Source organism: Cebus imitator, unplaced genomic scaffold (assembly GCF_001604975.1).
Source record: "Cebus imitator isolate Cc_AM_T3 unplaced genomic scaffold, Cebus_imitator-1.0 Scaffold286, whole genome shotgun sequence".
In the NCBI taxonomy this organism is placed as follows: domain Eukaryota; kingdom Metazoa; phylum Chordata; class Mammalia; order Primates; family Cebidae; genus Cebus; species Cebus imitator.
In genome coordinates this window covers 46,374-67,708 of record NW_016107601.1, presented here as the reverse complement: position 1 = coordinate 67,708, position 21,335 = coordinate 46,374, and the positions used below count along the sequence as shown (strand labels likewise).

Sequence of the window (21,335 nt, the reverse complement as noted above, 5' to 3'; positions counted from 1 at the left end):
GGGCCTTCCTGGTCGTCACCTCAGTTACCTCTGTCTCCATGGACTTATTTTTGTTCTTAGAAAAAAAATTATTACTGCTACTCTCATCCAGTTAACTTCCAACTTCAGTAAAAGCCCAATATGTCAGAATATACTAACCCAGATTATTGTATCAACCTTCCCTTATAAAAATAAATATATTCGGTTTCTAAACCTTGCTCTGCAGGTTAAAAGCCTGTTTAGAGAAGAAAAAAAGCTACGTGAATGCAGCTACTTTTATTGGAAAGTTTACCTATGGTGGTGAAAAGCTCGCAGCCCAAGGAAACAAAGTGAGAAAAATGCAAATGCAAGTGCTGGGAGGGACCAAGTGGCCAGGGCAAAGCCGATCCATTCAATGATCTCACCGAAGAAATTGGCTCCAGAAACATACGTAAACATGCCACCTGTGTGCAGAAGAATTGGAAGGTCAATCATTGCAACTGAATCACTGTGACATTAAACCCCTCTGTGTTGCTCCAAAATACACAAAGGCACAAAGAACAAATGTGGGGCTGGAGACTCCCTCCATAGTCTTAGAAGTTTGGTGGAATCCTCTTGGAGAGAAGGGGAAGCAAAGCAACAACAGCCTGTTGCCTGGAAAACATTCCGGAGTTGCGAAGAGTGGCCCCAACTGCTCGATGGGCTCTATCCAAATCTCTAACAACTGCTGGACCACTAACTTTGGGTAGGACAAGGGAGAGGTGTGGGAGGTCTGGGTTTTGTATCATTCTGTTAAGGAAGGGGCCACCTCTTACCTCCCCACTTCTTTCCTGGACACACTCACACTGTCACATTCACAGTCCCAAAACATGAAACTGCGTGCTACATTAAAATAATACAAATCTGAACTTATGGGAGAAGGAATTTAGATTCTCTTTTGGGATTTGCCCCTCCCCACCCTTCTGCAAAGCACTCTACTCTGTTCCTGTTTAAAGTATTGAGTAGGAGCTACAGGTATTTGTCCTGCTGGAGGCTGGTGAGATTGGCTTCTTGATTTTAAATGTTTCATTTTCTGTCCAACCAGGTATTTCTTCTCTCAGAACTGTATCTAGAAATCAACATATTTCTAATGATATTAAATATATCCACACTCAAATTTTATGACCCACATTAAACTAGGGAAGTTTCAACCAAAACAATTTTGTTCTTTCTATAGTTATGTAAAAATACTTTGTTTTTAAATCATTCTCTATTATAAATCAAAAGTTGGGAACTAATCTTGGCAACTGGTTTTTAAGCTCTTTCTCTGCTCTTCTTTATTTATCTAGTTATGGAGTGAATGTTTTTAAAATCTAAGCTCCTTAGAGTTGAATATTTCTTGAAAATAAGATTGCATCAGTGGTTCCCAACCTGCTATTCTCTAGGCCCTGGGAGGAACCATAGATCTAGTGCAAAGGATCTATAAATCATTTATGAATACAGTAAATAGCACATCTTAACCTACTAAGTTATTTTTGTTTGATGTATATACTGTTAGGATATTAACAACATTCAAATTCATTTGAATATGTTACTGAATTTATAGGAACTTTGTCATTAATTTCTTATTCAATTACTATTAATGTGCACTAACATCATGTCATAATTGAAGCAATTTTGGGATGTAAATAAAGGATTGTATTTCCATCAGAAAGGGTGGAAGCCACAGACCTACACAAATACCCATCTAAACCTATTGAAGGATTACTTGGACTGATTCACTCCTATCTGCGTATATTTATCAATCTCTTAGCTTGGTTTCTTTGGAACAGTTAGGATTACAAATATGCTGCAAAAATGCACTTGTGCTTTTCTATCTCCAAAAATGAACTTGTGCATGTAAGACCTCCCATCCTAAGTTTTGATCAAGTAAATATTGTTCTCTACACCTTTAAGAGTATACAAGCGGCAGGAAATACACATATTCTACCCTTAACTGCTCATAAGACAAGCCTAGATCAATTGGAGGGGACACATTAATTGGCCAAACATTCAGCAGCATTTGCAAACCTAGAAAGGTTGAGCCCTCTGTACATGACAATCTTACCTACTGCAATGAGGTTGTAGGTAGCCGATTCTAACCCTACTCAAACCTCCCACTCTCTCCCACCTTCCGGGTATTGCAGTCTCACAACTTCCTGAGGGCTCTGGTAGCTCTCTGGAGCTTCTGGGTTCAGATCAGAAGAGCAGTTGCGCTGTGATGGGACTGGGTATGCAGGGGAAGTCAAGAGCAAGCTGAGAGCCATTGCATCATCTGTGCCCTCACTGTGTCTCTCCATCTGCTACCATAGTGTCATTCTTGAGACAGGCTCCAGGAAAGAATGGGAGTCTGGGGGCAGGAGAGGCATTACCTTGTGGAATCCTATAGATGATTTCTCCAGGCTTCCTGAGCTGGCACAATATGTAGTCACTATGAATGTTGATTCCCATTCCCAAAAGAAATAAGAAGACACCTTGACAAAGGAGAGAGAAAAGAGAATTTCTTTTTAAATGTGTGCAGATTTGGGTGCTTTTTTTCACAAGCTAAGCTAAAATGAAAAAGGGGCATTTAATTCCTAATAATGAAGGGAGGTGCATTTAATTTCTAAAGAATTGTCCTAAGACATGGCAAAAAGCAGGGAGGGCAATGAGTCCTAGTTCTGAATGGGGAGCAGGTGTGCTGTTTCCTAGACTCAGGCTGAAAGTGCACAGTGGCACCACCGATGGAGACAGACAGGAAGAGAGAGGAGAGCAGGAGGCAGCACCATTGACCAGTATTCAAACAGATAAACAAATAAATGAACGGATCATAATAGTTAGCCTTTAGCACATTCACAGTCAAATCAAGGTTGCATATCTCAACAGCCAATTCCAGCCCCTTTTCCTTTGCCATCTCCCACTACAGAGGTTGAACTGAGAAAGGTGGTCACATGAGCTAGTTTCACCAATAAGATGTAAAGTGAAGTCTCGGTGAGGGGACTTCCTTGGCAATTGTTTGCTTTGCTGATAAAAAGGTGCAGGCAAGACCAGTGCCCCTACTTCCTCCTTCTTCCTGTCTTGATTGCCGGATGTAATGCCTTGAGCCTCAGTCACCGTCTTTCAACCATCAAGTGACTAACAAGAGGACCATAGGTAAACATGCTAAGAATAGTGGAGACAGAAAGTGCCTGAGTTATCCATGGTGTCGGTAAGCAACAACAGGAATGCAGAAGCCACCTACTTTGACACTTCTTGTTATGTAAGAACTATGAATTCTGAATGATTTAGTCACTATTGTTTGGTTTTCTGAGCGCATTCCTGACTGAAACACTCACTCTCATGAAAATAACGTGAGCTCGTTTGGAGGGCTTGGCCACTAACAAACTAACTCCCACCACTGACAGTTCACACACACACACACACACACACACCCTGACATACTACACACACTGTTCACATCTTTATTTATTTTACTTAGCCACGTATCCTGGAGTTGTCTCCACGTGCACTATCCACTGGTACAGAAAGGGCCTTGTTCTGAGGTGAGGAGAGCCAGGATCAGGATGCTAGATCCTGCATCCACAAGGGCATTATTACAGCCCAGAAACACCCACTGTCCCACATAGAGGTCCAACCCGACCTCCCAGCAAAGCACATTTGTGCTTTTCAAAATATATTAGGCAAAAAGCAAGAACAGTTTAGTAAAAGCGATCAGGTCTATTCTCGCCTTATTTGATATAAAACAAGGATTTCCCACCTTGTCTAGTCAAAAGATCATTGGCCTGGAAGAAAGGGTATCTGAGGAGGGATGGTAGAGGAGCGGGGAGGGGAGGGTTACAGCACACACAGCAATGGAGAAAAGCAGGGACCTGGGACCAGCTGTCTGTGTGTCCTTGAGCAAGTCCCTTCAGCTCTCTCAGCCTCAGTTTCCTCATCTGTAAAATGTAAATTCTAACAGTACCAATCTCACAAGAATGGTATGAAGACCATCCATGCGTTCATTCCATCATTCATTTATTCACCTAATATTAATTGAGAGCTTACTGCATGCCAAGCACTGTCCTAAGCACCAGAGTTACAGAAGTGAGAAAACAGTCAAGGTATCTGTGGCCATGCAGCTTACATTTTAGTGGAGGGACACAGACATGAATTTTTAAAAAATTAAAGTAAAAAAAAATCACATAATAATCACTGCAAGGCAGAAAAATCAAAGTAGGGTCATGAGACAGAGAGTAAAGTGGGGTGGAGACTGTCTCTATTTTACATGAGGTAGCTAAGGGAAAGTTTTCCTGAAGATTTGACATTTGTCCTGTGATTTGAATCATGTGAATGCAAAAAATCTGAGGGACAACAATCTGGTAGGGGGACAAGAAAGACAAAGGCCTGGTTCACCTGAAGCTTGAGGACACAGTGGGCTGGAGGAGACGGGGACAGGATGTTAAGTAAAAAGCCACAGCAAGTATTCTAGGCCTTGGTGAAGGGTTTGCATTTTTAGGTGACGTAGGAGGTCCTTGGTGTTTTAAGCAGGAGGGAGCTGGAGTCTGATTTCTGTTTATTATTATTGCAAAAGAAATAAAAATGTTGTATAGAATATTGAACAGTAATTAGCAGACATAAGGAAACCAAGATACTTATTCCTACCACACACAAATTGCTACTGTTAAACACTTTAGTGCCTATCCTTCCAGATTTTCATCTTACTCAATATTCAGGCCATATTTCAAATTCCTCAGATATCTCCCAAATGTCTACTTAAAGGTGGTTTGTGCAAGCCAAAATCCAATATAGGATTATGCCTAGCATCTGCTAGTTACGTCCAGGCTTTTGTAATCTAGCTCAGATCCTTGGCTTTTTCTTCCAGGACACTGACTTGTTGAAGAGATCTGGCAGTTGTCCCTTAGAATGTCCGTTGTTTTTTTTTTTTTTTTTAATACGACCAGCTTATTTCCACTGTATTTCCTGTAAAATGGCATAAGCCATTTTTCTATGTGGTTATATTAAAAGCTTAATATACAGATAGGTACATTTGTGTTTTTGTTCTCAAGTTCAGGAAACTTTTTTCAATTTAGGATTTAAAAAAAAAATAAGTAATGAAATTTCATAATTCAAAAGACAAACTATATTGAAGGAAAAGCTCTGCCTGCCCACTCTGCCCCCTTTACCCTGAGATATGTAGGGAAACTTTTTATTAAGTTTTTTACAATTTCAATATTTCAATTTCCAATTATACACAGCAACACACACTATCCTTCTATTCCATTCCTACGTAAAGTAGCATACACTACTTGCTACTTATAAATGTGTAGCGGGCATTCTATGCATAAGTTATTTGTTTTTATTTAAACATAGATTCTGGAGGTGTCTCCACATGAACACACAGAGATCTTGGTTTGCTTCGATTTTGTTTTTGTGTTTCTTTCTTTGTGTTTGTGGTCACAGAATATTCTATGCATATACCAGTACCACACAGCTAATCCTCTGGTCATTTGTGTTTTCAAATGTTCACTGTGACTGCTTTGTGGAGAAAACAGTGCACAGGATGGAATGGAGGTAGAAAGTTCAGCTTGGAAGTTATTTTGGAAGACCAGGCAAGAGGTGATTGTAGCATGGACTAGGATGAAGTAATTTAGGGAGGAGTGACCCCAGCGGGCACATGTTTTAGAGGGAGAGCCAGAAGTACTAAGCTGATGGAAGGAATGTGATGTGTGATTCTAACAGGAATTAAGCATAATTCCCACTATCCTATTATTTTTTCATTTAGGCCAAAATAGTGTAAAAAAAATGAATCTTCCTGGACTTTAACTCCACTTAAAGAAAATGAAAAAAAAAAAAAAAAAAACCAAACAAAAAAAAAAAAAAAAAAAAAAAAAAAAAAAACTCAACAATCAGTGTCTTCAACTATTTTAGATAGGGTGGTCAGGAAATGTCCCTTTGAGGAGGTACAAATTGTTGAAGATCTAAATATAGTGAGGGACCAATCCCATGAATATATGGGGACAAAGCCTTCTAGGCCAAGGTTGTCCAACCCACAGCCTGTGGGCCACTTACAGCCCAGGACGGTTTTGGATGCAACCCAATACAAATTCGTACACCTTCTTAAAACATTATGAAATGTTTTTTAGCTCATCAGCTATTGTTGGTGTTAGTGTATTATACGTGTAGCCCAAGGCAATTCTTCTTTTACCAGTGTGGCCCAGGGAAGCCAAAAGACTGGACACCCCTGTACTAGGCAGAGGGAGAAGTCCTGAACAAAAACACTGGGGCAGGAAAAGCTTGACAGGTTCTGGCACAGCAGGAAGGCCATTGGCACAGGAGCACAGAAAAGGAGGTGGAGGGAGCCAGGAAAAGAGGCTGGGAAACTGGAACGACCAAAACGTTTAGGATTTATAGGCTGCGAGAAGAAATTTGTATTTTATCTTGAGAGTAAAAGAATTCTACTGGAGAGTTTTGAGATAGGAAATGGCATGATACGTATTTAAACAATCCCTCTGGCTACCATAGAGAGAAAAGACTAAGGTAGGTGTGAGGGGGGTGGACGATGAGATCATTAGGAGGTTATTACAGTAGAGAGAGGCCATGGCCACATAGATTGTGGGAAGGGTTGTTAGCTGGGGAGTAGGTGAGAGTGGCCAGATTCACTTACCCAAGCTAAATCGTATGTCTGTGTACCACTCATCAGGGTATTCAGCACAGTAAATCAGGTAGTAGCCTTGAAGGAATCCATTTCCAGCACAGAAGGCAATGCCTTGGAAAATGAGTAGAACTGGATAAGGCCTCCCTCGACTGAGCAGTGGGTAGACAAATGTCCTGGAACACATGGGAGGAAAGGTTAAGATCCATTGTTCAAAAAGAAAACAGTCAGACAATAAGAGGAAAAGGTTTCAAACAGATAACCATATCAAACCCATTTTTACAACTGTTTTCCGTTACGTCTGTGGAATGAAAGTACATTATTATCTGGTTCTAGAACAACAATGTATGCTATAATTTGGCCCTTTTCATTAAAATTTATAGTAGCCACAATTAAGTATCTTATTTTAATCTCACAACACCCTTGAAAGGTGAGTATCATCCCCATCCAGTAGTTAATAAATTGAATTTTATGAGCTCAGGATTGGAGAGCAGCTTTCTATAAACCTAGAAGTGAAATCTAGTTTATATTAGAAGAAAGGTAAAGCCTGGTTTACGCCAAAAAGTGGAATGGCATTTTGATAGCAACCACTTAGCCACATGGCTTTCCATAATGTTTTTCTGATATGATTAGTTACTGATATTATGCATTCCCAGAAAGTGGACTGCAGGGTCCCTTGAGAAAAGACACACCACACACACACACACACAGAGAGAGAGAGAGAGAGAGAGAGAGAGAGAGAGAGACAGAGAGAGAGAGAGAGAGAGAGAGAGACCCATCTAAATATAAGAAACTATTAATCTGGAGGAATCTAGGAAGAAGGGCTTAAAAAATATAAATACCCCCCAAATAAAAATTTACCTAAGATATAATACTAAAGACTAGACCACAATCTATACCATAATCTGTACCCCCTTTATGACTGTTCTTCCCTTATGGTGCCATATAACAGTTCTACAGGAAAGTTCATAGTGAATGAACTTTTGTTCATTGCGAATAGTTTTTGTGAATAGTTTAATAATTAACTATCAAATAAACAGCCCCATAACCAGCAATGAATTAAAGAAACATAACAATGCCATCACTCAGAAACCTCTCATGTGTCCCTTCCTGTTCACAGTACCACCATCACCCCGGAGGTAACCACTATATGAGGATTTAGTTTTTAATAATTTTTCCTTTCTTTCTTTTTTTTTTTTTTTAATAATTTTAGCACATTTGGGAGCTTTCCTAAAAATACAGTTTATTTTGCTCATTCTTAACTCCGTAAGAGTGGAATCATACTCTGATTCTTAGACTATTCTTTAACACCTATTTCTTTAACTCGTCACTCTGTTTGTGAAACTCAAGCATGCTGTTGTGTACAGCTATATTTGGGTTGCTTCCTGAATGTTCATACCTACTCTGAGATTATTTTGCTATAGCTCCCAACTTTCCCATAATTTGAATGATTTCCTTTTTATGTTTAGACATTTGATATATCTGGAATTTCTTTTGTTCTGAGAAGTTAGATAAGAAGTCAACTTAATTTTTTTCTGATGTTAGTAAATTTACTAAATGTCTCTTTCCCTACTGATATGCATTACTGTTGGTTATTATACCCTAAATTATTATATGTATTGGTTCTTTTACTGAGTTCATGGTTCTGTTCCATTGATCTATTTATTGCCAATACCACACTGTTTCAATCATTGTAATTTTAAAACATGTCTTAATTTTGATTGAACCTATTCTTACATTACACTTTTTGAGATATTTTCAAGTCCACAATAGGTAAGTCCTTAGAGACAGAGAGTAGATTAGTGGTTGCCAGGGGCTGGGGCAGGGAGGAGTGACAGTGACTGATACAGGGTACAGAATTTCTTTTGGGGGTTGATGAAAATGTTCTGGAATTAGATTGTGGTGATGATTGCACAACATTTTGAATATACCAAAGCCCACTGAATTGTACATTTTTAAATGGTGGATTTTATGGTGTATGAATTATATCTCAATTTTTAAGTTAATTGAGGGAAAATTCAGGCAGTGTTGTATAGGGGTTAAAATTTAGGGTCTTGAACTTGCTGCATGACCTTGTCACTTCACTTCATTGTGTCTGTTTCTTCATCTGCCCACCTTATAAGACCAGGCCATGAGGATTAAGATGAAAAGTGCTCAAAACAGGCCAAATAAGAGAGCACAGTACATGTGTATATTGTTGTTGTTACCTTTATTATGTTGTGGTTAACATCACCTTTCTGTTCAGGTGCAGGTTGTACCTTTCTACTTATTCAGATCTTTTCAGTCTCTCAGTAGGTTTTAAGGTTTCTTCACCGCTGCACATTTTTTTGTTATTTTTAATCCCAGATTTCATACTTTTTTTGTTACTGTACGTGAGATTTTCCATTTACATCTTTTAACTGTTTGTTTTACATGTAAAGGAAGACCTTTGATAGTATTAATTTTGTTCTCAGTCCTACCCTGAATTTCCTTATTTATAATCATTTTTCAATTTATTTTCTAGAATTTCTGCAGCACCTGAAAATAATGTTTGACTCTTCTCTTAGAAAGAATCTCAACATCTTCATCTTTTGGCCATGCTCTTGAATGACATAAATAGCATTAGCATTACCTTGTCTTTAAAGATTTTGAAATCCATCTAGAACTGTTTTATTGGAAGGAGAGGCTGTTGATATTTGTGATGGCTCATCTTACCTATCAACTTGACTGGACTGAAGGATACCCAGATAGCTTGTACAACATTATTTCTAGGTGTGTCTATGAAGGTTTTTGCAAAAGACATTAGCATTTGAACCAGTAGACTGAGTAAACAAGATCCACCCTCAGCAACATTGGAAGGCATCATCCAACATTTTGAGGGCCCTAATAAAACAAGACATCAGAGGAATGGTGAATTTATTCTTTTTGCTTGAGATGGAACATCCATCTTCTCCTGCCCTGAGATATCAGAGCTCCTGGTTCTCAGGTCTTTTGATTCTGGCACTTACACCTACTCACTCCTCTCCTTCCAAAACCTCCTGATTCTCAGGCCTTCGGGCTCAGACTGAATTAGACCACTGGCTTTTCTGATTTTCTAGCTTGCAGAAAATATGTCAGGGGACTTCTTGGCCTCCATAATAGAGTAAACCAATTGCCATAATAAATCCCTTGTATATTTATACATCCTATTAGTTCTGTTTCTCTCGAAAACTCTAATACAATATTATTGACAATAAGATCTCTATTTGTCTCATGGTAATTGGTTTGTGTAGATTATGTCTTCAGGGACATCTTATGAATTCTGGAAAATTTATGTTTTCATAGAAATAGAAGGTCATTCTTATTATTCAAGTTTTTAAATGTATTTGTATAAGACTGACAATATAATATCTTATGAAATTTTTTAATTGTCAGTATATTTTCTTATTACCCCAACAGCACAAGTATCTGCTATGCTGCCCTTTCTTAGTTACAGCCATATGCCCTTTCCCAACCCCTAGTAATCACTTTCTGTTATCTCTTTCTATATTTTTATCATGTTAAGATCCTCTAAATAGAATCACACATATGTAACTCTTGTAAACTGGCTCTCTTTATGCAGTGTCAATTCCCTCAAGATTCATCCAAGTTCTGTGATATATTTTTAAACAAAAAAAGAAATTTGAAAAATAGTATATATATAGTGTGCTAATCTTTTGTAATCCAGAAAGGGAAGTTGTAAAACATACATATGTATTTGCTTCTTTTTTATAAAAGTATTATCAAGATATAATTTACATACATAAGATTCACTCTTTTGGGTATTCAAAAGAATATTGACTGTAGTTAACTGTAAACACTGAATAAATAGAGATCTATAAGTTGATAATGATACTTTTAAAAAGATGTTAAGACATTTGTTAACATTGGAGGTGACAACTATTATACTAAATTCTTACTCTGATAAAATGTAACTAAAAGGATAATTAAGTATTTATCCTATATCTCATGTTCCCACCTTCTTAAAAGGAACTATAATCCATATCTTTAATTAATAAGTGAAACCTTTTCTTTTTGGAAGGACAGCAACTAATATATGGAAAACTAATTTTAAAGTTTGAAAAACAGGATTCCAAAGTATTATCCCAGAGATTATATGCTGATAACAAGAGAAAACAATTTTATAATGGTGGGCTCTATAGGTCATTATTTCAACAAAATGACCGAACTTGGCACCACTGAGAATGGGAGAATTCATTATTACATACCTCCTGGTATGATGCACCATGAGTTCTGCAGCATCACCAATGAAGTGTTCTTGCCAAAACTGTAACCTGAATCTAATCAAAACCTTACAACTAACTTTCACTAAGATGAAAAAGAGGAGATAGAGTGAAAATTTAATTGGCACCAAGAGGAAAAGATAAATTCAGAGTATGAGATATTCTATTACTGGCCCTCTTCAAAAAGTCACTGTCATGGTTAAAAAAGATATATGAGGGAGAACAGTCAGTTCTAGATGAAAAGAGATGCAAAAGCAATAGCCCTTAATGTATGATGTTTCAATATATCTTTTCAATGTTTTGAAAAATTAGCTATCAATAACATCTGGAAGAAAAGGCAGTTGAGGAAATCTGAATATGAATTGGATACCAGATTGTTATTGATGGCAGTGGCCACTCCAGATATCTTGCTGCTGCCATCATGCCAGCTGCAACAGGAAGGCATAGCTGGGGCTGCACACTCCATGGAGCCAGAGGGAGCATGGCCCCTTCTGAGTTGGAGCAGGAGCTCCCTGGGTACTGCTGCAGCTGCCCAAACCACGGCTGCAGACCCAGGCTTCTCACTCCACAGAGCAGGCAGGAGCACCACTCTCCTGGGTGTAGCTGCCCAAACTGCAGCTGCAGACTCAGGCATCCCTGCACTCTTGGGGGCCCAGGAAGGACCCCCTGCCCTCAGAGCCTAAGAAGTGCCTTCCCCTGCTTCCTAGTTTCTCCCTGCTGAAGGCACTCTCTCCCACCTCCAAGCAAAGTCTCAGCTGAGCCCTGGGACCATGAATGGCAGCAGGAGGCAGATAGATTCCTGGGCAGATGAGAGTAGGTCCCTGGAAAGGCCCCACCTTCAGGCCAGGGAGGGCCTGAAAGCTGCAGGCCAAATGGCCAGACCCACGCCAATGGGAGTGGGGACTTGTGGTGCCTCTTCTGCACCCAACCATGGACCAATTGGCATGCACTTTCTCCCCTCTGAGGTCCATAAATGCCACCCTGAGTTTAGCCAAAGCAGGGCAGAGGACGAAGAGATGACCAGTTGCAGAGAGGATCTACCCTCTCTGGGCCTCCTCTCTGCTGGGAGCTGCAGATGTTGGAGTAACCTGCCTGCAGAGAGGAGCTACCCTCTCCAGGACCTCCTGTCTCCTGAGTGCTGAACATTGGACAAGATGACCTGCTACAGAGAGGAGCTACCCACTGTGGGTCTCCTCTGAGCTGCTCTGATACTCAATAAAATTCCTCTTCATCTTACTCACTCTCCACTTGCATGCATACCTCATTCTTCCTGGATGCAGAACAAGAACTCAGGCAAAGGTGCCACTGACCAGAGGCTTCCGGCCAGAAAATCAACACCCCAAAATTCCCATACCATTGTTATTAAGGATTTGTTATTTTTCCTGGATGTGTTGTTTTGTCAGAGAGCATCCTTATTCTTAGTAGAGCCATACTGACATGGTTCCAAATGGATCATCAAAAATATAATTATTTTTATTAAAATTACGTATGAGAAATATAAAGAAAAATTTCATAATGTTAATAATTGTTGACTCTAGGTGTCAGATATATAGGTGTGGGGTTTCTTTATCTGTTTGAGATTTTTCACTGGAAGAAAAAAAAGTTGGGGAAAAGAAAACTATTTAACCAAGAAATCTAACCAAACAAAAAGCAACCAAAAGAAAAATTTTCAGTGAAAAAATCCAGGTAAAAGGACAGAGGGTGGGCATTGACTATACTGAAACAAAGAACTAAGATTAAATAACTACAGGAATTATGGTTACACTACTGAATATAAATGTGAAAAGCCTCAACAACAATGTAAAACTGTAACCAATAAAATTCACAGGGTTGAGAGAGGTGGTGAAAAGACACGTGGATGAATTTTTTCTTTCTCATCCTTTATAGCAGCAAGTCAACAGGTACGCATGTAGCTGGAGGAGTAGGAGAAAGAAGAGAACTTGAAAAAATATGATGACCTCAAACCTTTTTAATTTTTGAATTTTTTTCCTGTCTTTTTGAGAAATTAGCAATATCTCTTGAGGTGAGGAAACAAGTTTTTAATATTCAGAAATTTCTTCAGTTTCATCTGTTTCTTTTTCTCCAGTTAAATTCAGATAAAACCACATTGAGTAAATTGTATTAAGATATCATATGTTGTGGATGCTTGTTTTTTTTTGAAAACTTGTCAATCTATCTCATTTCCTACCTGCACATGCATATAGGGGGATGCCCAATGAGTGGTTTGTTCAATGTTAACAGCACTTAATTCTAGAACATGACTTTAAGATGTTTTATTTCTTCTCTGTGCACTTCTATATTTGTTAAATTTTTGTACTGGTGATGGATTATTTGTTTTGAAATGAGTCATTGTCAAAAAAAAGAGCTTCAATTTACAAACTATTAGCAGCTTGTATGATGTCTAAATAACAAAAAGACAATGGAAAAATTCAGTCATTGAACTCATTCATGATCCTAGCCTGACCCGTTTGTTCTTCTGTATTTATCAGTTCTTTTAAAATAAATAATCCAATGGCAACTTCTGGGGCTAAATTTAATTATAAAGTTTTCTGAAAATTGTGGGTTGACTTCAGTTAGAAGTTGAAGAAAGATTTTTGTTGTTGTTGTTGTCAAATAGGAAACTAGCATGGGCTGTTGCACCACTTGCTCTCAAATTCAATCCTAGAGAAATGACAGGCTGAAGGATATTATCTGTTGGGTGGGCTGGGAGCTGTGGCAGCATCTTAGGACAAACAATAACCTGATGCAGCACAGAGGAAATTTTACATTCTACTCTTGCCTCACCTCTTCTCTTATATTCCTCTGCCCCTTCCTTGCCTATTGCCACTGTGATGAGCAACAGCCCAAGCTGCCTGAGATCTATGAGATCACATCTGGGGAGTGCAGAAATTCCACTGGAGTAGGCAGTGATGAAAACAAGCACAGACTAGCCAGCTACCCTAAGACATTCTCTCCAAATCCCCATGGCCAGGCTAGAGGATTGCAAACCTACAATCTCCTTGTCTGAGTGCTGCTTCTTAGAGTCTGACAGCCAGTTGCCTGGAAGGACATGGGAATTTTGGGGACAGCAGTTTTGTGGTGTTGGATGTCTCACCCTGAGTTTCATCCCCATCTCTTCTTTAAGCTCACACCAGAAGGAAGACCAGGCTCCGGCATTTACCCTTAACCCAATACAAATTGTCTTCTCCAGGAAGATGTGTATCACAGGCCAAAATAATTACATATCTGAAAAGTACAACCACTAAGAAATGATCAACAACATATAATATATAATGTATGTAACAAATAATGAAGAACATATACCATGCAAAGTGGAATTATCGTGACAGAACAACAATTTTAAATAAGTACAATAGATTTCCTTAAAGAAATGTTTTTTTTAAGGCAGAAAAAATACTCAAAAAGAACTAAATAAAAATAATTTGTCAAAAATCGTAAACCCTATTAGTGACAGAGTAAGAGCAAGAGCTAGGTCTTCTGATAATCCCAGTTTTCTACACTAAACCTTTCTAATTAATCCTGAATTGGTATTTTCAAAAAGATGTACTGTCACTGTATGTGCATGAGTGACAAACTCAAAAAAGAGAATCCATAGTTAAGTAAGTTTGGGATCTATAAAATCAGACAAGACCTAACATTTACTCATTGCGGGATTTCTTCAAGTCACGACAGGCTAAGGATATGGTGAGTCTCTGAGAAGGACCCCCAAGTTTGGCACATTCATCACAGAATTGGAGCTCCACTCCAGAAAATGCTTTTCTAAACAGGGCAGATAATCCTATACAGACTATTGGACCCTGCAGCTTTGAAAACTGATATTTGATTCTGTAAATTTCATATTCATTTTTTCTCTCTCTCTCTTACACACACATACGCATGCACACACACAAGCACAAATGCATCCACACATGCTCATGCTAGACAACCACACACATCTCCAGGGCATTAATCTGATCTTCTGCAGACAAGAAAGAGCAGACAAGATCTGCAGATTTCACAGATAATCACAGGTGCATTTTGGATAGGAACACCTATTCTTCAAAGTCAGGGAAGTTTGTCTTAGATCTCCTCAAAAACAGGAAGTCTAAGAGAAGCCCTGGGATTCACGTCAGGGATGAGGGTCATTTTTTTTTTTACCTGGATTATATGTGAGTGTTGCCTCCTAAACTTGCTGTGAGGATGAAATTATCTAATTTGATGCTTCCTATGAAGAAGTACATTTTAAACTATGGAGTCACTGGCAAAAGTATGCAGACAGGTGTTGCATTATGTGTAAGCCAAATTTTATTTATTTATTTATTTATTTATTTATTTATTTATTTTTGAGATGGAGTTTCGCTCTGTCGCCCAGGCTGGAATGCAGTGGCACAATCTTGGCTCACTGCAACCTCTGCCTCCTGGGTTCAAGCAATTCTCCTGCCTCAGCCTCCTGAGCAGCTGGTACTACAAGTGCACACCACCATGCCCAGCTAATTTTTGTATTTTTACTAGAGACAGGATTTCATCATATTGGCAAGGCTGGTCTCTTGAACTCTTGACCTCATGATCCACTCGCCGTGGCCTCACAAAGTGCTGGGATTACAGGCATCAGGCACCATGCCCGGCTGAGCCAAATTTTATAAACAAAACATCAAGTTGGTCTTGGAGATCTGCACTTTGGCCTATGGCAACAGCAGTTCCACATCTTTCCTCTCTTGGCTTGAATATCGACAATTCTGTTGGAACAGGGAGGCTGCCCAGATGTTCTCGGGATGATGAAACTTCTCACTTCTATCATCTGCTCTCCTGGCCAAGTAATGGTCTATGAGGCTCTTTAATCATCTATATTAAAAAGTTGAAGAGGAAAGAAAGGTCAGCTTCTTGTGCTGTCTCCCTAGAAACTAAATGCTATCTGCTATCTCCCTCTCCCCTTCACACCTAGATTCAGTCCTCCTATGTCATCTGCAGATTGACCCCCACCCCACCCAATCACAACAGTGTCTTTCATTAAATAATTACCTTATCTGTTTCTCACCTCCTTCAAAACACAAATACATTCAAGAAGGGAAAGGAAATTGAGTCTCTAATACCAGAGTGTGCATAAGTGAATTAGATTCATGAGTTTTTCTTCCTTCTCCAGAGGGAAAGACAACAGAGTGAGGACATGGTGAGAGAGCAAGTACTCTGTGGTTAAAAGGTCAGGCTTGAAGGATTTCACTGTTTCATAACTCTGTGATCTTGAACAAATTTCTTCATCTGTAAACTGAGGTTAATCATTAACCTCATTAGATTATGAGATTGGACTCATTGGACTATTATAAGAATCATTGGATTCCCATGAAAATTAAATAAGATGATGAAAGAAAAAGTAGCTGATACACCATTGTTGCTGTGTGTTTCTCCTTGCATTCACACCCCATGAGAGCTTTGGGAGCCTGAAGGTGGCTTCTTAGAAAGAAAGGATCCTGAAAGGCTACAGAAAGACATTTTAAAAAATTGTATTTTGTAATACTTGTAGTAGAAGTATGTATTAATCGGGGGAGGCTCACTGCTGTAACAACTGCAAAGTATCAAAAGATCGACATAATGAAAGCTCATTTCCTGCTCATGCCACAGTGAAATGCTATTCAAGCCTCTATTCCACAGCCATTCAGGACCTAGGCTCTTCCAAGGAATCATCCGCATCCATCCAGCAGGCAAAGGAAGAGAGGGGAAGGAGGATTGTGTAGAAGGTTTTCTTAATGGCCATATTTCAGGCTGGGAGTGGCATAAATTCCACCCTAATTCCTTTGGCCCCACCCAACTGCAAGAGGGATGCTGGGAAATATAGCCGATTGGGTTTCCCAGCAGGAAAAAGAAGGTTTGGTGAACACATGGCACAGACAGAAGGCTTTGGAGAACTAGAAGTCCCAGAGAACAAATAAAGTTCATCTAATCTGAATACCTTTGCTATTGGAAAGCTGAAAGTAGTTCAAAGCTTGTTTCACTGCAGAAAAAGACAAAGACAATGACAAGAAGTGGGAGAGAAGAGAGTCTATTAGCCCAAGAGGCTGGTAATTGGTGCTATAGAGTTGTAGGTGAGTTTCCCCTCTGATCTCTTGCTCCACCTAAAGTCTGAGACTCAGTTTCCCTGGTTTGGGACCACATTACTTTAATTACCTTCTACAACTCTAATGTAAATTTTCATTCTTTTGTGTTTGTTCTCATAGAGAGACTAATAAGTACTCTGTAAATATAAAGTTTTCTATCACTGCTAAGTAAATATTCATTTGGGGGGACTCTTTGGAAAGGGTTAACTGAAATTGCAAATCCAAATTTAACCAAAGGAAAAAAGCTTTAAAATTACACATCTTGCATAGACCAACTCATATTTAACTAAATCTTCTTCAAATATAAATGCTATTGCTAAGATTATCAAGTCAATTGAAGGCTTTTCACTATATGAAATTTTAGACTCATTGTCAATCAAAATGAATTCAAACTCTATATATAAATACAAAGTTTCCATGTATATATTTAATTGTTCTGTATTGTAATTACTCCTTTCTTGACCCTGTATCCTTGTTCATCTACTACTCCGTTTTCCTGCTTTCCTTTATAGCAACTCCAGAGAGTAGCCTATACTTGCCATCTCTGTCTTTTCCTCTTCTTTTCTCCTTCCCCCTCCTCTCATGGAAACAAATCTTGGTGAGGTCACCAGAGACCATCACGCTTCCAAATCGAAGACCCAATTTACAACTCTCTTCTTATTTGACAAATTAATCACTCCCTCCTTCTGGAAACATTTTCTTTACTCAGCTTCCAGCACACCACACTCTCTTGGTTCTCCTGCTTCACTGATCTGTTCTCATTTTCCTTTGCTGGTTTCTCCTGATCTTCCTGACCTCAAAGTATGAGAGTGCCCCCAAAGCTCAGGACTCTTTTTCTTCTTCATTTACAGTCTCTGTCTATGTGATCACGTCTAGACATATCATTAAATAACATTCCTATAATCTGCATGTGTCCCCCAAAATTTGTGTACTGGAATTTAATCCCCAATGCAGCAGTGCTGGAAGGTGGGGCCTTTTAGGAGGTGTTTAGGTCACGATGTCTCCGCCAACATGAATGGATTAATGCTGCTATAAATACGACTTAAGGGAGTGGATTTGCTTATTCTTGCCCTTTCCCCTTCTGCCTTCCTCCATGTGTGAATACACCAAGAAGGTCCCCATTAGATGCTGGCACCTTGGTCTTGTACATCCCAGAGTCCAGAACCGTGTGAAATAGATTTCTGCTCTTTGTATATTACCCAGTCTCAAGTATTATGTTATAGCAACACAAAACAGACAAAAGCAGTTATCTATAAAATAGCAAGTTTCAAACTGATATCTCCAGACAGGGTATCTGCAGTCCTTAAACTCAGACTTATATGGGCAGCCACCTACTCTAGTTTAATGGATATTTCCATTTTAACACTGTCAAACCCAAACCTCTGATTCCCTATTCTTCGCCAAACTTGCACTTCCCTCAGTCTTCCCCATCTCAGTACATGCCAAGTTTATTCTTCCAGTCGTTTCAGCCAAAGACCTTAGACCGTCTTTGACTTCTCTCTCTCCCGCTCTCATACCCCACATAAAATCTGTTAGCAAATTGTGTCATCTTCATCTGCAAAATATTTTCAGAATCTGGCCACATCTCACCAACCCCACTATTTCATCTGAGTTTAAGCTCTCATTAAACCACTCCTGGGTATTTGTAAAAGCCTCCTCATTTGACCACCTCACTTCCTCTACTGCAATCTTTTCTTCATATAGAAGACCAAGTAAAGCTGTAAACTGGATCATATTACTTCCCTCTGAAAACCTCCTTCATGACTAAACAAAGGTCCAGATTCTTGACTGCCTTCAAAACCCTAGACAGTCTTATTCCCCAACTACATCTCTGCTCTCTTCTACAACTTTTATGCTTGTCCATCTCACTGCAGCCATTCTGCTCAAATGTCAGCTTCCCTGACCACCTTACATAAAACAACTAACCTCCAATGCCTCTAGCACTCACTGGCCTCATACATCTGCTTTACTTTTTTCAGTAGCACTTTTTATTAACATATTCTACTTTTTGTGTTTATTGTCCATCTCTTCCCATAAGAATGTATGCACCATAAAGAGAGAAAATGTTATCTATTTTGTTCATCACTATATCTGCAATGCCTTGAACAGTGCCTGGCACATAGTAGGCCTAGAATGAATTTTGAATGAATGAGAGTCCATCATGTGCTATAATTGACACACATCATATGCATCCAGAGCTTCAAATTTTATCCCATTATGTATGAATCATAGCTTTTACTTCCAGGGGGGTGTGAAGTAGATACATTTTTCCACATTCCTCCTGTTAAATATAATTCAGTCTCTGGACATTATTTGTAAAGCAAACATGAGAAGATACTAAAAGTTGGAGAAAACAAGGTACATGGACTGGAGACCTTAGGATTTGAAGAAAAACAAAGCAGTATGTTCCCGGGTTTTCATTTTGCCTCATATATTCTATACTTAGAGGTGATTAAGTTGGCAACCATAAAATGGAACAGTTACAGATCAAAAAAGCCAAACAAAATTGTACTTTTTCTATGATTGGGATGAGAGAAAGGGAAAACCCAGAAAGACAAAAACTTTTTAGAATATAATTGCTCTGCTATAGCAAACACCACAGAAAAACTGGCTCACTCTCACCCCACTAGTAAAATCTGATAGAAGTGCGGAAGCCTGCACTTCCCCCTTACCAAGCTGCGATAGGCACTCTAACCCCTTGCCAGGCTGTGTCAGAAAAGGCTGGGTAGGGAGTCAGAAATTCCTACTAGGAAGTATCAAGTCAGAAATTCCTACTGGGAAGTAACACTCCTCCACAATGTTAGTAAAGACCACATGGGGAGCCAGGACTTCTTAATTCCACATCCTCCTGCTGGCCTGGGTAGTATTAGAGAAGCCCTAGTGGAGAGGAGAGTTGGAATATTCACCATTTCCACTGATAACAAGGCCAACTTCCCTCCTCCACCATCGTGTCAGTGGGGGAGGGAAGAAAACATTCCCTCCAGTTGGGAGGAGAAAGGAAACATTCCTAACTCTCAGCCAGACGTATCAGTGGATCACTCGCAGGAGGCCAAAACTCCAACCACCACACAAAAGTAAGAAGGAGCCTCTACATTCAGGTTTCAAAATGTCCAGGTTTCAACTGAAAATAACTTCACACACCAAGAACCAAGAAGGTCTCAAACTGAATTTTTAAAAATCAGTAGATGCCAATACACTGTATTATGTAATTCTAATTGTATGAAGGGCAAATATTTAAGACAATTATATTATGAATGAGGAGGAAAAAAGAGACATTGCAGGAGGGATCTTTTCTACACTCAAACTGGTAAAATGACAACACTTTTAAACTATGAAAATTGTGCATTTATAATTTAACACCAAGAGCAATCATGAAAAATATATGACAGATACTCACTTATATCAAATCTAAGGATAAATCAAAATGAAATTCTAAAAAATGTTCATATAATCACCAGGAAGCATAAAAAAAGAAAAAAGACATAGAAAAACAGAGAACAAATAGAAAACAAAAAATAAAATGGCTGGAGGGGCAGGGGCTTATGCCTGTAATCCTAGCACTTTGGGAAGCAGAGGTGGGTGGATCATCTGAGGCCAGCAGTTCAAGGCCAGCCTGGCCAACATGGTAAAACCTTTTCTTTACTAAAAGTACAAAAATTAGCTGGGTGTGGTGGCACACACCTGTAATCTCGGCTACTCAGGAGGCTGAGGCAGGAGAAGCGCTTGAACCCAGGAGGTGAGGTTGCAGTGAGCTGAGATTGCACCATGCACCCCAGCAGCCTGGGTGACAGAGTGACTCCATCTCAAAAAAGAAAAAAAAATTAAAAATTAAAATAATAATAAAATTTCAGACTTAGGCATTAGTATATTAATAATTACAATAAATGTAAAAGATTTAAATCATTGGAAAGACAAGAGTTGGCTAAAGACAATTAAAAGGCAAGAGTTGACTAAAACATGACCAAACTATAGGCTGATGACAAGAAACTCACTCAAATATAACAATATAAGCAGGGTAAAAGTAATAAAATGGGAAAAGATGTATCATACAAACATTAATTAAAGGAAAGCAGGGAGAACATTCTAGGGAGCTGGAAGAGTAAAAACAGGAGTAACCTGTCTTCCTACTTAGGAAACAATTGCACTGGCAGAGTATGTCTGATATAACTATACTGGAACTCTGGAGTCTATTGAAGGCTTGCAACTTTCAGAATAACATTTGGATGGTACATTGCAGTTAATTTTGATTTCAGCTCAGTCAATTTTAGCTCTTAGTACAGTAGCAGATACTCATTTCTTATCCCCATTCCTGTGGCAGACAGCTGTGTATGTATTCCTGCAGCAGCTTGCACAGAGCTTAAAGGAACCAGAGTAAGCAAAAAGGAACCTGTCCTCTAAGTATCAGGCATGTGTGCAAAGATTGATGATTGCTGCTTCTGA

At 39.1% G+C, this 21,335-nt stretch overlaps 1 protein-coding gene across 1 annotated transcript in view; it reads right to left on the bottom strand.

Annotated features, from left to right (window-relative positions):
- Nucleotides 1-267: 267 nt before the first annotated feature.
- The window catches only part of SRD5A2 (steroid 5 alpha-reductase 2), a 54,162-nt gene continuing 33,094 nt past the window's right edge, over nt 268-21,335 (bottom strand). Inside the window, exons 2-4 of the mRNA XM_017501933.2 lie at nt 6,599-6,762; nt 2,349-2,450; nt 268-422 (exon numbers count right to left, since the gene is read on the bottom strand). Coding sequence (XP_017357422.1) covers nt 268-422; nt 2,349-2,450; nt 6,599-6,762 — 421 coding nt within the window. The remainder of the gene's footprint in view (nt 423-2,348; nt 2,451-6,598; nt 6,763-21,335) is intronic.